The sequence below is a fragment of the Staurois parvus genome, unplaced genomic scaffold (assembly GCF_062004578.1).
Source record: "Staurois parvus isolate SC_StPar_1 unplaced genomic scaffold, SC_StPar_1.0 ptg000799l, whole genome shotgun sequence".
NCBI classification, from domain to species: Eukaryota; Metazoa; Chordata; class Amphibia; order Anura; family Ranidae; genus Staurois; species Staurois parvus.
The window spans coordinates 1,076,237-1,093,651 of NW_028318595.1; the positions used below are offsets into that span (position 1 = coordinate 1,076,237).

General features: G+C 43.9%; 1 protein-coding gene across 2 annotated transcripts in view; it reads left to right on the forward strand.

Moving 5' to 3' along the window:
- PDZRN3 (PDZ domain containing ring finger 3) overlaps positions 1-17,415 on the forward strand; it is a 350,680-nt gene that overhangs the window by 32,844 nt on the left and 300,421 nt on the right. The window contains exon 2 of one of the 2 annotated variants that reach the window (XM_089654795.1): positions 6,914-7,000. The exons of the other annotated variant lie outside the window; for it this stretch is intronic. Within the exon in view, the coding sequence (XP_089510921.1) occupies positions 6,914-7,000 (87 nt within the window). The remainder of the gene's footprint in view (positions 1-6,913; positions 7,001-17,415) is intronic. 2 annotated transcript variants of the gene reach the window in all.

A 17,415-nucleotide genomic window follows, 5' to 3' on the forward strand; every position in this document is an offset into this window, starting at 1 on the left:
TTTGTACTTAACCCTTACAGTCCCTTTGCAGAGGCTCAGATCCAAATCTGGCTCCGCCACGGAGCCGCTGTGCAATAATGGGGACCCTGGAATGCTGGGGCCCTTCACCTATCTGTATCTGTCCATTATAGAAGTGATGACCGAGGTTCACGATGCACTGCGACTGTCACTTCCACCTCTTGTATAAACATCCTTCCCTTTTTCTTTTAGAAACAGATCCATTGATCAGAAGCTCCAACTTTCTTTCTGGAAGACTGCCGTGTATTTTACTGACTCCTCACTTGGGGCCCGTACTTTATAAATGACGTTTAGCCTGGATTCACACTGATGGGGTGCGGAATTTGCAGCGATTTCTGTGCCAATTCTGCACCGCATCACAATCGCACCCCATTCATGCGAACAGCTGCAGGTGTGTAGGTTAACCCCTTTATGCCCGCCGCACACAAATGTGCGGCCTCCCGGCGTCTGGGCCTAGACACCGAGCGGCCGCACGTTTGCGTTCATGTAACAAAAAACACATGTGCTGATAGCACACGCCCTGCGCGCTCCCGGCACACATGTTCGGTACTCACGGAAAGGTCCTGGTCTGCTCTTTTGATCGGGACCTTTCCTGATCATGTGACGACCGTGACGGCGTGTCACGGCGGTCACATGATCCCTAAACCACGCCCCACCCGGCGTCTGAGACTCTTAAAGGGCCGGGAGGCGCTGGCGGGAAGGGGTTAAGTTAACAAACACCCCAAAATTTGTTCATAAAATGTATTTATTTATTTATTTCAGGTACTTATATAGCGCCTTCAATTTACGTAGCGCTTTACATATATATTGTACATTCACATCAGCCCCTAACCCTCAAGGGGTGTACAATCTAAGGTCCCTAACTCACATTCATACATACACATACTAGGGACAATTTAGATTCAGGTGTGAATGGGGCCTTAGACGCTTATGATGGTTGGGGGGCAGTAAAATCACACACCCCCCCCTTTCCAATCACTCCCCCTTAAGCTGCAAAGAGAATGTATTAGGGTGCACACATATTTATTTATTATTTCAGGTACTTATATAGCGCCGTCAATTTGCGCAGCGCTTTATATATATATTGTACATTCACATCAGTCCCTAACCCTCAAGGGGCGTACAATCTAAGGTCCCTAACTCACATTCATACATACATACTAGGGACAATTTAGACATGAGCCAATTAACCTACCAGCATGTTTTTGGAGTGTGGGAGGAAACCGGAGTACCCTGAGGAAACCCACGCAGTCACAGGGAGAACATGCAAACTCCAGACAGGAGGTGCCATGGTTGGGATTTGAACCAACGACCCTAGTATTGCCAGGTGGAAGTGCTAACCATTTAGCCACTGTGCTGCCCAAATGCGGTGCGATGTGCAGAATCGGATCACATGGGTGTGAATATCCATGCGATCCGATTCTAGTGCGGACAAAAAAAAAGGGTCTTGCACCTTTTTGGTGCGGATGTGCCATTTGAGGAATACAAAATGTATGGCTTACAGTGCACCGCACAGAATTCACATGTGATTTGCACAGGGATGCGGTGCGGTTTCCGTGCGAGTCACATGCGATAGGCCACACCGCAGAACGCAGGTTACTGATTGCTGCTGACCTATCCCAAATCCTTTTTCAAATTATTGCTCACATTTGTAATGTTAAAGCGTTATTAAACCCAAAAGCAAACATTTAGTCCTCATGCACACGGGACGTTTTTACAGCGGCTGTTTTTGACTTTTGGCGGGTTTTTGTTTACAGCCAGTAAGCTCCCCAGCATGTTATCCTGTGGGGTTGATTTACTAAAGTTGGTGCAAAATCAGGATCACTTCTGCACATAAGCCAATCAGCTTCTAACCTCAGTTTGTTCAATTAAAGTTTGGCAATAAAACCTGGAAGCTGATTGGTTTCTAGGCAGAAGTGATCCTGATTTTGCACTCGACAGCTTTAGTAAATAAACCCGTATGTATCCACGCACACATAGACCGAATCAACGTTTTTGGCTGGAAAACCCCCCAGGACTAGTGGGTTTCTAGAGCAGTTGTTTAGCTGTAAAATGTAACGCATTACAACGTGTCAAACTGGCATTTTTGCCCGTTTTTTAAACAAAAATTGTATTTTTGTTTTTTAAAAATGCAAACGTGGCTAAACGCTAATTCAAAAAAAACAGAAAAACTCGCCAATTCCTAATTCTTAGATATGATGGCTGCATTTGCTTTCTTTTTTAGGTTTTCTTTCCTTTAGTTTCTGACTGACAATGTTGCTATCCAAAGGTGCCTCCTGTGCTCCTTCATCCAGAGTGGAGGCACTCTAATACAGGAGGTGTGTTACTGGCCAGATCACCAGGTGAAAACATAGGAGAGAAAAGCCTAAAAAAGCATAAAAAAAGAAAACGAATGCAGCCACCACATCGACTGATTAGTAAGCTCAGGTATATAATATTTTTGGTTTTGGGTTGTTAGGGCCCTTTCACACTGATATGTTTTTCCTGCATTTTTTACCTTGCAAGAAAAAGGTTTCCATTTAAATCCTATCTTCACATTACTGTGCTGCGGGTGTGGTGCGTTTTGAAGTCCTGCATTCTGTATCTTTCAAAACCACACCAAAAACGCAGCTCCATTGGAATGAATGGAAACCGTGGTAAAAACGCATTCAATAAGGCTCCGTGTTTTTCACTTGTAAGTCGCACCATTTCAAAGTTGCATGTCAGTGCGACTTGGCAGACATCTGCGCGACTTCATGCACAGATGTCTATACGAGTCACACCTGAAATCACAAAACATTGTGCAGGAACTACTTTCAAAATCTGTGTGACTGCGACAGAGTTGGAGTCGCACCAATTTGAACGGTTCCATTGCCAACTATAGGGTGCGACTTGTCATGCAATTTGAAACTGTCATATCACATGACAAGTTGCACCAGTGTGAACCAGGGCTTAATTGTAACTTTGTAGCAAGTCACCAGGTGAAAGGCTGCAGCAGGGGCTGATCTGTGTCAAACATATATAAGCATAGGTTCACACTAAACCTTGCCTATAAGTCGCACCGGAAGGCACAGCGCCTTGCATCCTGTGCAATTCACATGCGATTCAGAGCAGTGTGATTTGAGCCCATTCACGTGTTTTTGGTGCGTTTTTGAGTCACATGTCCATTTTTCACAGATACGGGCAACAAAAAAACCCCACTGGAAACGCATTTAAAAGCAAAATCGCACCAAAAATACAAATGTGTTTCTACCGTGATTGCTACCCTTGACCTCTTCACGCCAGCCGAACGCAAATGTGCGGCCTCCCGGTGTCTGGGCCTAGGTGCCAAGCAGCCGCACATTTGCGTTCTATTAAAAAAGAACATATGTGCTGAGAGCACGCGCTCTCACACATGTCCGGTACTCACGGAAAGGTCCTGATCTCCTCTTTCGATTGGGACCTTTCCCGATCATGTGACGGCGTGTCACGGCAGTCACATGACCCTAAACCCCGTACCCTTAAGGTTCAGATTTTTTGTTTTTTTAAAAACAAACATCCTACTTACTTGCTCTCTGCAATGGTTTTACACAGAGCAGCCCTGATCCTCCTTTTCTCGGGTCCCCCACCGGGCCCCTCCCCCCCACTGAGTGCTCCCAGATCTTGTGTTCTCTCTCCTGAGCCGCCCCTGTGTGACTATGAGACGCACAGAGTGTGGCTTGGCCCCACCCCCTCATCACTTGCTGCGATTGACAGAAGTGGGAGCCAATGGCTTCCGCTGCTGTGTTTCAGCCAGTGAGGAGGGAGAGGCCCAGGGGAGCTTCTGCTCTTGTGCACATTGCTGGATCGGGATCAGACTCAGGTAAGTAATAGAGGGGCTGGGGGGGGGGGGAGGGGAGCTGCACACTGAAGAATACATGAAGGTAAAAAACCTTCAGCCTTTAGAACCACTACAATGCTTCTTGAATGATCTTTCGTTATTGCTTATGTTTGCACGCTACATATTCAAGTTTATTTTTTATGTTTTTATTTAATATATGTTGACATATATATCCCATAGGTAGGCCTTGGGCCTGTTCCCACAAGTATCAGAAGTGGTCATTTCTGTGAGCTGAGTAATACCCATTTGCTGGAGGGTAGTAACACAGATGTACTTCTCTGATGTCAATACAGTTGTTTCTGATTGGTTACTGCACTGAAAGTGGATCTTTTTAGTAAATGTACAAATCTCCATGAATGCATTTCTGACGTGTCACAATATATAGCAATAGTTTACATTGTAAGCAGGGGCGGACTGACAACTCATGGGGCCCCCGGGCAATTATAGATCATGGGGCCCCTGTGTCCTCGCCCTCACTCAAACCACACCCAAAAAAGCCTATGAAAGGTACCAGGGGCATCTCATGGGGCCACCTACTGACCCCGGGCCCTCAGGCAGTGCCCGAGTGCCCGAATGGTCAGTCCGCCTCTGATTGTAAGATTGTTCCTTTTTTATTATTAAAAAATTACTTTTCTCCTGTAAGGAGATCTCCGTCTACTACAGGCAGGAGGAAGCATTTCTCCCCCAGTGATCAGACTGTGAGCCCTGGTTCACACTGGATCCGACTTTGAAATCATGCGACTTCACTTAAAGTTGCACCATTTCAAAGTCACATGTCACTGCGACTGGACAGACATCTGTGCGAATTCATGTACAGATGTCCATGCAAGTCGCACCTGAAATTGCAAAAAATAGTGCAGGAACTACTTTCAAAATTGGTGTGACTGCGACAAAGTCGGAGTCGCGCCAATTTGAACGGTTCCTTTACCGACAATAGGGTGCAACTTACATAGTTACCTAGTTAGTCTGGCTAAAAAAATACAAAAGTCCATTCAGTTCAACCATAAAGAAAAGAAAGAAAAAAAAAGTTATATAGTTACATAGTTAGTCTGGCTGAAAAAAGACAAAAGTCCATTGAAACTGTCATATAACATGACAAGTTGTACCAGTGTGAACCAGGGCTTAATTGTAACTTTGTAGCAAGTCACCAGGTGAGAAGCTGCAGCAGGGGCTGATCTGTGTCAAACATTTGTAAGCCTAGGTTCACACTAATGCAGGCCATAGACGGGTCGAAAACCAGCCATTTAAAAAAAAAAATTTAAAAAAATGAAAAATCGGTCGTTCAATAGGCCGACGTTACCACCAATGGTAAAAAAAATCGGCCGATTTTCGTCCCATCTACAGCTGGCATTTAACTACTTCTGTCCCTTGCAGAGAGCTCCGCTATTATATTTGACATGAAAAAGTCTTGTGGTTGCAACATTGTATCTATTTGTATCCATTTCGGATACAGATGTTTTTATTCGAATACAAATAGATACATTGTTGCAACTGTAATACTTTTCATATAAAATATAATAGCAGAGTGGAATTCTTCTTTTTCTTCTTTTTCTTTTCTGCTTCTTCTTTTTCTTTGTCTTCCTTTTCTTTTTCTTCTGTTTCTTTTTCTTCTTTTTCTTTTCTTCTTCTTTTTCCTCTTCTTCTTCTAATTCTTGCAGGTTCATGCGCAGATTTTTTATCGGTAAAACGATTGGCCGATTTGCGCATCATTGCCGGGAAAATCGGCTTGGGCAAACTTGGCTGATTTTTTTCCAACTTTACCGATAAAAAAAATTATATTTGACATGAAAAGTATTGTGGTTGCAACAATGTAATTTGCATCCATATCGGATACAGATGGTTTTATTCGGATACAAATGGATACATTGTTGCAACTGCAATACTTTTCATATAAAATATAATAACGGACTGGAATTCTTCTTTTTCTCTTCTTCTTTTTCTTCTTCTTCCTTCTTTCTTCGTCCTTCTTTCTTCTTTTTCTTCTTGCAGGTCACGGCTCATGCGCAGATTTTTTATCGGTAAAATGATTGGCCAATTTGCACATCATTGCTGGGAAAATCGGCCGATCGGCAAAATTGGCAGATTTGTTTTCCAACTTTACCGATAAAAAAAATGATATTTGACATGAAAAAGTATTGCGGTTGCAACAATGTAACCATTTGTATCCATTTTGGGTTTTTATTCGGATATAAATAGATACATTGTTGCAACTGCAATACTTTTCATATAAAATATAATAGCGGACTGGAATTCTTCTTTTTCTTCTTCTTTTTCTTCATCTTCTTCCTACTTCCTTCTTCTTCTTCCTTCTTCTTTTTCTAATTCTTGCAGGTCACGGCTCATGCGCAGATTTTTTATCGGTAAAACGATCGGCCGATTTGCCCATCATTGCCGGGAACATTGGCCGATCGGCAAAATCGGCCGAATTTTTTTTCCATCTTTACCGATAAAAATGTGCCAAAACCCTGAAAACTGGCTGACCAATTAACCCACAAACGGTGCGAAAATCAGCCGATATTTTTTTCAGCCGAAAAATCAGCCGATTTTCGACCCGTCTATGGCCTGCATAAAAATCACCTAGGAATCGCACAGGAAGGCACAGCGCATTGAAATTGCATCCCGTGCAATTCAGTGCAGTGGGATTTGAGCCCATTCACGTGTTTACAAACGTCAAACGTTTTTCCTGCCAAAACATAACTGTCAGGAGGAAAGGCTTCTAGGAGATATAGCAAAACTGTTCAGTGTGCATGAGGCCTTAGAAAAACTGGAAAGCTGAAGGACCGATCCAGCTCACGAGGTGACCACCATTCTATATGTGACAGGTACTCTTTAAAAGAACTTTGCTGTAACGAATAAACCACACATGCTTCTTTCCGTGTAAAAATAATTGTTATTGATGGCAGAAGTGGGATCTCAGCTCGGGCCGGTAAGAGCTTTTCTTGGTTTTATTATTTGCTTTCTTGGCCATGTATATTTACCCAGCGCTTAACGCCGCTGGCTGAGCGTACACAAGGCTCTCTGTGTGACATGCTGAATTCTTTTACCTGTGCATTGTAGGGAGAAGAGACGACCGCATTGACTCTGGTGCTCCACCGAGAATCTGGATCGCTGGGATTTAATATTATTGGTGGACGGTCATGTGTGGTATGTTAATTGTTAAAATGTGTTTTCGTTTTCCTGTTGAGCAATGGGGGCGAGCGCCTGAAGCCGGGGAAACACAGGGCACATTGGTGTCTGGGGGAGACTGTCTGCTATTCATGGTCGGGGAAGGGACCCGCAGAACACAGGAGATTTTCTATTGCTTTATTTAGCCGCGTTCACCGCCGATAACAGAGCTCCATTCTCTATGTTGTCCCTCTGTGTGTTTGACCGCGGCGGGATCTGCCTGCCAGCGCACTCTCTCAGAACATTGCTGCCGCTCATCCTGATACTCTGAGCAAGCGGGTGCTGGGATAGATTTATAAAAAGTCTAGGTTTAGCCTGTCAAGCCGAAAAATGGACATGGTAAGGCTTTATTTAGGACATGCGGCTGGGGAGTGGTAAAAAAATGCGCAGTTGACCCATGTTATTAGTGCCCCCCAACTGCTCCCCTTATAGTGTTACTAAACCCATAACACTAAAATCAGTCTGTATACGCAGTAAAGCATGCTTGTTATACTCATTGTGGAACCTAAGGGGTTAATCCTCTGCATTGTGTAAAAAGGCTGTTTGATCCTGTCTTCTCTGATCCTCCCCTTCTTCTACTGTCCCCAATCCATATGCTGATAGAACAGAGCCTTGGGGGAAGCTGCACATGCTTAATTTGGTGTGTATTGCTAGAGAGTTTTTTTCTTTGGGAAGGTGCATGTGATCAGCAGAGGGCCAATCAGCAATGTCCAGACAGAGGGTCAGGGGTTATGCAGCCTCATAGGACAGTCAGAGGAAAATAAAAACTCCTTCTGCAAGCTTTAAACAGTGCTCTGCTGGACACTGATAGAAGTCACAAGACCTCTATACACTGCTGATGAGAAAAGGTATTTAGCAGTTTATATTTACTAAAATATTTGCATTTCCATGTTGTATGCACTGTGGGTAGACCAGATGTAGTGAATGCAGGGTCCGGGGAGACCAGATATAGTGAATGCAGGGTCCAGGGGGGACCAGATATAGTGAATGCAGGGTCCGGGTAGACCAGATATAGTGAATGCAGGGTCCAGGGAGACCAGATATAGTGAATGCAGGGTCTGGGGAGACCAGATATAGTGAATGCAGGGTCCAGGGAGACCAGATATAGTGAATGCAGGGTCCGGGGAGACCAGATATAGTGAATGCAGGGTCCGGGGTGACCAGATATAATGAATGCAGGGTCCGGAGAGACCAGATATAGTGAATGCAGGGTCCGGGGAGAGCAGATATAGTGAATGCAGGGTCCGGGGAGACCGGATATAGTGAATGCAGGGTCCGGGGAGACCAGATATAGTAAATGCAGGGTCTGTGGAGACCGGATATAGTGAATGCAGGGTCCGGGGAGAGCAGATATAGTGAATGCAGGGTCCGGGGAGAGCAGATATAGTGAATGCAGGGTCCGGGGAGACCGGATATAGTGAATGCAGGGTTCAGAGTTTAGTAACACTTTTGGCTGTATTAGGCATCATGTGTCGCAATTGCGATGCTTTATGCCTGCTGTAAAAACTACTCGACATATAGTGATTGACAGCCAGCAAGCCCACCAGACATAACCCACCCAGGCAAACGGGGAGGTTCCGCAAACACTCACAACCACGTGTAGTGCACACGGTTGCAGCACTTTTGTTGGCAAAACTGGGGTTAAAGTGGTATTAAACTCAAAAGCGTACATTTCCTTTATTGCAGCTTACCAATTCTTAGATGTGATGGCTGTATTTGTTTCCTTTTTTTAGACTCTCTTTACTTTATTTTACCTGGTGATCCAACAACGTCTGTTGGTTTTGAAAAGAACAAACTCTCCTGAAAATGTAGCACTTACAGGAATGAGACAAACCATTTACCACTGACAAGGGCAACGATCTGCTTTTATTTGTTTATGTACAACATTTACCCCAAAAAGAAACAAATGTTGCTGTAACTGCAGTGTTAGCTGGAGTTTTTGGCTTCAATGTGTTAGTGTATTTAAATTTGCTAGTACATCTAACACGCCTCTCTCCCCAGACTGACAATGCTGCTGTCCAGAGGTGTCTCTGTTGCTCCTTCATCCAAAGTGGATGCACTCTAATACAGGAGGTGTGTTACTGACCAGATCACCAGGTGAATACAGGGAAAAAAGCCTAAAAAAAAGAAAACTAGTGCAGCCACCACATCTAATGATTAGTAAGCTGCAATATATTACATTTTTGGTTTTGGGTTTAATACCGCTTTGAAACAGGAGGTGAAGAGGTGTCACATTGCCTCCTCACCACCTATCAGTCGCCTCTGAAAAGAGTTGGACTTGGATCGCTCTTCAGAAGGGAGGTAGATTTAGATGCATGTCTATATCTACCCTTATACTCAGTTCACACCTGTGCAGGCCGCGTTTTGCTCGGGCACGGGAGCCCATTCATTTGAATGGACTCCCATGCCCGTGACACGCAGGGAAAGAAGTCCCTGCACTACTTTGGAAAACACAGCCTGCACAGTAACCTCGGTTCCCAGTACGGTTGCGTTCCCCAGTGCGGGCGGCGTGCCATTGGAACTAATGGTACCCGCCTGCAGGTCCACAATTCTCTGTGCGGGTAGTGCGGCTGCACAGATTTTTGTGCGGATCCGCAGCGGCACCACCCGCATAGATGTGAACCAGGGGTAAAGCTGGCTGTACACTACCAGGTTTTCGAATGAATGTTTGTATAAAAATTGCCAGCACGTTCGATGACTTGACGATTGTTGCTCGAAAGTGCTGGAAAATTTTGTTTGTTTTTAACGTTAGATTTTGGAATTAATGAGCTTTCCCGAACGAAACCACATACACTGTTAGAAGTTGGTTCATTTGGAAAAAAAAAAGTCCATCCTGCATCTTCAGATTTTTTCATCCCTGCAGTCGAATTTGAATGTCAATTTGACCCTGCTAACAAATAGAAATTCGAAAAACATTCCTAAAATGAAGAGTTTCGATCAGAATTCTATTAGTGTATAGCCAGCTTGTAGTGTCAGTTCACCTTATCAGAAAAAATATCACCATACACCCTCCCTACCCCCCTGGTCCCTGCTGTACTTACCTCCATGGGTGATGAGCTGTCAGTGCCCATGCAGCCAGTGCAGCGGTCCGGGTGATCTGAAATCCCCGCTCTTCTCCCTCTTCTTCGGGCTCCTTAGATTTTTCATTTGAATTTTTCTGAGCCGGGTGGTCACCCACAGCTCGAATTTTGGCCAATTCAGCAGGAATCAGGCAATTCAAGGTGTGTATGGCCAGTTTAACCCTTTCCAACTGACTGTACGCATATATGCTGCGAATCAGAGGCTATCACAGCGATCAGGTGACCTGTAACTGGGAGTCCCGGATCCTGTTCACTAGTATGAGAATGTCTCTGTGTTGGGAGCACCCAGCACAAAGAGAGAGACGCATATATGCGGCCCCACAGATAAAGACTTGCATATATGCGTATCTCTCTTTGTGCTGGGTGCTCCTAACACAGAGACATTCTCATACTAGTGAACAGGATCCGGGACTCCCAGTTCCAGGTCACCTGATCGCTGTGATAGCCTCTGATTGGCTATCACAGTAATCAGTCACTGTGAGCCCGCCCCTGTGTTTTCGTCCTCTTCCAAATGAAGTGAAAGATACATTGTATCTTTCACTTCTTGCAGGAGAGGAAGATATAAACTAAACGTGTAGAAACTATAAAACAAAATTAAAGAAAAAAAATTAAAAATAAAGAAAAACATAACTAGATGAAGGTTTGATCTAGGTCAGTGTTAGGGTTAGTGTTAGGGTGAAGGTAGGGGTTAAAGGTCGGTCAAAGGTCACGTCAGTATATTTTGGGTATAATTTTTTTTAAGTATTTTTTTTAAATTAGTATCAGTGTCGGTGTGTTTTAGGCAGGCTAAAAAATGTAGGGATGCACCAATACCAGCAACATACTGGTACTCATACTTGTGAAAGTGCTCCTGATACCTGAAACCAATGCTCAATGGACACAAATTGCACCGCAAAGAACAGCATTCAATTGGAACAGGAATGTGGTACGATTCCTGTCCAAATCACATGCAGTTTCCCATACTGCTCCTGTGTGAACCCAGGCTTGTCATAACGTTCATACAGGAGAGGTGTGGGCAACCTCCCTGCATCGATCCCATGCTGAGCGGAGAGTGGGCATGTATACCTGGTGGAAGATGCTCCATATTGTCAGCTGGAGAGGAGAGGAGAAAAAGTCTTTCTCTCCTCTCCTTGCAGGGATGACAGTTCGGGCTAGAGGGCTTTTGATTGCTTTGCACTGTCACATGGACGGTATTGACTAATCAGAAGCCTTCTAGCCCGGACTGTCATCCCTTCAAGGAGAGGGGAGAAAGCCGTGGGGATTTCAAATCCCTGTTGCTTTCTCTCCTCTCCAGCTGAGAATATAGAGCATCTGTCACCAGGGATATATCCCCACATGCCCTTCTCTCCCACTCTCCGCTGCGGAAAACCTCCATGCACTGCTCCTTTGTGAGATCAGGCTATGATAAGTCTGGGTTCACACAGGAGCAGTGGGGAAACAACATGCGATTTCAACAGGAATCACATTACTGTTCAAATCACATGCTGTTCTTTGCGGTGAAATCTCCATCCATATATTCTGTATTAACGCAAATCGCACCGCAAAGTATCGGTATTCGTACTTGTCGATCTAAAAGAGGGTATCAGTGCATCCCTAAAAAAAAAAGCAAAATGCGCACTGTTGTTTCTGGGCCCTAATACGGGTACAAACTCATGTGTGGTATCACTGTGATCGTCTGGAGCAGGAGAATTTATTTTGGGTTGTTTATTTTGTGGTAAATTATGGTAGTAGCTAGAAATAGACAGCTACATTTTTAAAAATTTGTTTTTTTTTTTTTTACTATTTTTTATTATTTTCTTTTTTAATAAAAAAAATCAGGAGATACAGTATCTGTTACCATTTACCACCAAAAAACCCCCAATTTATCCTGAAAGAAACAAGGTATAATCCACCCGGATAAACAAAGAAGTTGCGACAATATGTACAGGGCTTTGATCTTATATAGTGCAGCCAGGGGCAGACTGACCATTTGGAAACTCAGGCACTGCCCGAGGGCCCGGGGTCAGTAGGGGGCCCCATGAGATGCCCCTGGTACCTTTTTCATAGGCTTTTTTGAGTTTGGGCAAGGACACAGGGTCCCCGGGATTGCCTGGGGGCCCCATGAGTTGTCAGTCCATCCCTGAGTGCAGTCATTATAGAAATGTAACTTAGCAGAGATGTTTTAAGCGTATCTAAGGCCTGTTGCACATGACAGGCGGCAGCTGGATTGGGCTGGGTGCTTTACCGAGGGGTACTGGAGTATAGGGCCCTGTGTGTTCAGGGATGAAGACCTGGATTGCAAATCTTCTGTGTTCTGAACACACAGGGCTTTAAACCCCGTTACCACTCAGTAGAGTGTTCAGCCTTCCATAGACTTTAAGGGTCCATGCAAACTAGGCGCCTGAAAAATGCCAGATAAAAAAAACGGCATACAAAAAGACACATAATGGCTTCAAGTTTTTGCACATTTATGTGTGATTATGGACGTGACTTCTTATAATAGTTTTTTACAAAACATTCCCCTCTGCTCATTTTTCACTATAATCAATTTTAAGCTTGAAAATGCAGAACGCACCTAAACTCTGCACTTAGGTGCATATATGCATGTTTATGTGCATCAAGTGGTTTTTCCACCCAAAAGCTCTTCTCAAAAATGCACTTGTGGTTTTCTATTTCAGCCTATTAATGCCCAAATGTGCATGGACACATAGGCTAACATAGTGTTGCTTCTAAAGGCTGAAAGTAAAACAAAAGGTCAAATGCCTGTATAAGCATGCCCAGCAGGGGTGGACTGACAACTCTTGGGGCCCCCGGGCAATAGGGGATCATGGGGCCCCTGTGTTCTTGCCCAAACTAAAAAAACCTATGAAAAAGGTACCAGGGGCATCTCATGGGGCCCCCTACTGACCCCGGGCCCTCGGGCAGTGCCCAAGTTTCCAAATGGTCAGTCCGCCCCTGATGCCCAGTGTGCATGGGGTCTAACAGGCATGCACGCTAAACCACCGAGGTGGTGGCAGCTTACCCAAGGACAGGGCAACAGAGACCTTCTCTTGTCTTCTCCATAGGGGTTCTGTAGACCTAGATAATTAAAAAGAATGTAAGTGATAACAATGCAGCACAGACAGAGAGAGCATGGGAAGTTATCAGCTGACATGATTTCTAGCAGGATCCATAGATTTTTTTGCACTTGTCAAACAGATATACAGTAACAAAACACATTCAAAGGTATAGTCAACAAACAGGGCCCAAATAAGAGAAGTGCATTGTTAGGGCTTTCATGCTCTTTAATAATTGACATAGGTGCATTGCTCCTGGCTGACCAATATAAAATGTGCCTTTCTCTATTTGTAAGCTCAGGTTTATATAGCTAATCGAGGGCCGTTAGGAGCGGCACAGCTTGGCGTTGCTCTCACACTGGGCTTCTGTTCTGTCACTTGAATAAAGGTATTTCTGTGTGGGAACTTGTATCTCCTATGCCAAAAAAATGTTTCTGTATGAATTTGCTATTCACCAAACCCTCACACAGCTGCCAAGGTTCTTAACTGGCAAAAGACAGGAAAAATGTAAAAAACACAAATATTAATTGGCCGCTTTTTTACCAACAAACCTCCGATACCACCAGGTCTGGGAGTAGAAAGTTTATAGACTTCTTCCCTGTGACTTATGTTGCGTCACTGTGGTCTCTCAGATTTAAAGTGTCAACAGCATCACAGCTGTGTAGGTGGGAGAAAGCGGATTTTTAAAAAGTTGGTCATGGAGGGCTAGTCATTTTGTTTGTTCATAGTATTTTAAAGGGGAAGTCCAAGCCCAGCAGAAAGTGCCCTCATAATCAGACACAGCAAATAGCAGCTTCCCTGTGTCTGCAATTTTTTTTGCACGTACCACTTTCCTAAAATGAAACCCCAGCCATTTTTTTTTATTTTCTAACAAAATGTGGGAAAATGTTGGAACTTACAGTATGTCAAGGCTTTATTGCTGCCTATATCCCTGTTGAGGACCTCTATCCTTACTTCCCAACCTGGTGACCACACAGGAAGGTAGGGCAAAACTTTGATTTTAAAGAGTGGAGGTTGACTGCGGTCTGAAAGATTTTAACTGGCAAAGGGCACAAGCAGGGAAATTACCAGAGACTAAATAAAAGTTACAAAAACAGTCATACTAATGAAAACTGTAGTGTATTAACTACCTGCTGATCCTGGCTGTGAAAGTGTCAAAGCTGCTTCCTCTGGATGGCTGACAACGCAGAAATATGACCACAAAATTTTGCATTAGAATTTACCTGTTATTCTACCATATCCCACCCATGCTGTGCAAACTGTATAGCAGAGTTTCTCAATCAGGGTTTTAAGAAACCCTAGGGTTCCGCCAGAGCAGCCTTTCTCAACCTTTTCAACATGGAGGAACCCTTGAAATATTTTTCCAGTCTCAAGGAACCCCCGCCAATGATTATGATATCTACAGCTCACTGTACATTAGTGTGATGGCTACTGGGATGAATACTCCTTACATTTGTGGTCATTGGGAAGGATTCCCCCTTACAAATAGCTAAAAAGATAATTTGTTTCAGTGGTGACCTACCTGAAAGCCACAAAATGCTCCTTGCTCAAGAAACCCCTAGCAACCTCTGGAGGAACCCTAATTGAGAATGGCTACTCCAGAGGTTGCAAGGGGTTCCTTGGCCAATGAGCAATTTCTGCCTCTCAGATAGGTTCCCATTGGCACCATTTATCTTTTAAGCGATCTGTTAGGGGGTAATTCTTCTCAATATAAGGAGCATTCTACCCACTGATCATCACACTAATGTACCATGACTTATAGATATCGATAAAGTAACATTTAGCAGGGTTCCCTGAGACGGAAATGTTATTTCACAGGTTCCTCTGTGTTGAAAAGGTTGAGAAAGATTGCTCTAAAGGGATGTGAACGCATTGTCACCACATATGAATTGGCTTGCTAGCTAACCCCTCCCCTCTTCACCAAGGACTTCACCAAGTACTGACAGAGGGACCAGTACAAGAGGGAATTGCCTGGAGGACAACAATAGGGTGGTCTGACTTGTCCTTCACTGGTAACAGTCCAATGCGATGTGAACAGTACATGAGGGTCTCGGGAAATATAGTTTGGTCCACAAGTTAAATTTCACAGAAAAGCAATGTGTGGGTACCACCCAGTGACAAAGGGATTTAGGATGTGGTGGTCCAAGGGGATCCAAAGGGTTCAGCCACAAAAAGGTTGGTGGTAGACCTTTGGGACAACTTGGAGTATCCACCAGACAAGAAAAGAGGGAGGCAAGAGAGCCCTTATAGTGTAGTGAATGACTCCACTTACATCTGTTGAGGTTGCGGTGATCCTGTACGGTAAATACACTCAACCTTCTGTGAGAATAATCTGTCTCCACACAGGATAAGAAAGGTCACACTTAATACCACAAAGGTGCCTGTCCTGGATCCTTTGCGGGTTTCTCTGGTGGGTTGTTGGATTAGGGGAGTTGGAAGGTGGGCGCTCCTTCTGATGGACCTTTTTAATGTCATCTGACTCACTTGACCCCATGAGTAAGGCTTTATGTTTGGTATTAAGGCTGCAATAGGTCATGCAACAATATTTTCCTGCTCTGTTTGACACCTGTCAATGAAAGAGAAAGTGAGAGATTTTTCTTATTTCCTGTTGTGTGGGGGTGGGTAGAAATCTCCTAAATGGGGATACAAACAGCTATGGAAGGCGTACAGAGGTTCTGACCCTTCTCCACTTTATCCAGAGCTAAAGAGAATTTTTGTTGGAGTTCCCTTTCTTTACCAAGCACTCTCTAAATAAAAGTTTAAGAAACTTTTAAGAAACTTAGCTTAACTACTTAGCTTTACAATTTCAGAAAAGAAAAAGCATTGCTCCAATGTTCAGCCCTTAAAATGGAGCTTCACTCACAATCAACATATGCCATTGTACGAACCCTGCCTATTAAACATTTGAACAAATTTTTAGTGTAGCAAGCATCTTTATCAGTAGGTACCTGCTCCCACCTTCTCATTCCTCACCTAGGCAAGGATGATGTTGTTTTCAGTCTGACCCCTCTGGCTGCAGCCTCCTGGGATAAATGTCACACATCCCATGAGGCTTCAGGACAGTCAACCCCTGGCAGCGGACCTTACACAGCAGTAGTGGGATGGCTATAAATGGTAAGAAAGTCATAGCCAGTTTCCGAAACCAAGATGGCAGCATGGGAACAAAAACAGTGGTGAAGAATTCAGGTTCTAGGAAAACTGCAATTGATTCCTTGAGCTGGTCTGTATGTGTTTTTTAAAAGTCAGCAGCTACAGTACTTGTAGCAGTTGATTTTTACTTTTTAGATAGCCAGTTGAAGTTCCTCTTTAAGTCAAACACATGTAGAAAACGAAGAACTATTAGGACCTGCATCTAGATACTCACATATTTATGCTGTCGGTGACAGCGGTGGGCACATCACACCACTTCCCAAATCCCAAACTGAGGTACGGACAACAAACCTTGCTTCTTGTCCAGTTTATGAGATTTTTTAATTTGCATATTATAAGCCCCCCGACTGCAGATTGTTCATAGGTTATAGTTGAGGTTCTGAAACGCTCTGCCATTAGAAACTATAGCAAGGTTTTTCTCTAGAGCGGTATCTTGTGAGGTTATTTCTGTGATGATTAAGTCCTACTGATTCCATACTGATTCTTTTATCCCACTGACAACATCAAGTCTAAACATGATGCCCACTAGTAGAGCTCTCAGCCTTTGTTCTCTGTTTACCATTCTTTCTACCATTACCGAGATACCACATTGTTTTTCTTTCTTGCAAAGCTACCAGGCAGTAAAGGGATTTTAATAAGAGAATAAAATATAATGGGATGGAAAAGCAGAGGTAGGCATCATCAGGAGGATCCCGGTGAGTGGTAGTAAATACCTGTAAGACTTTACGTGGCTTGATTTCCAATCAGTTGATTCCCCTATCCAGGCTAACAGATGAAGGCCATTTCTGGCTACTGTATATAGGCTGATGTGGTACTTGTGACTATATGAACACAATGGCACTGCCTATTGGTGTGTACAGGGCACTACCCAACAACCCACTGTTCAGCCAGATGGTGCTTGTAGGTCCATCAGCTGCTCAAATTAAGGCTGATTTAGCAGGAAATGCCTGAAATTGGACCTGTCTTTCGGGGCCTTTAACACATTAGCCAGCATGCACCTAATATAAAAACATATATCTGATGGTCCATTCAAACCTAACATAGCCCAAGTCAAGAAAAAAAAGAACTTGGTATTTGAGTAACAAAAAAATGGTGACCCTAATAGGCGACTCAATAAAAAGCTTCCAAA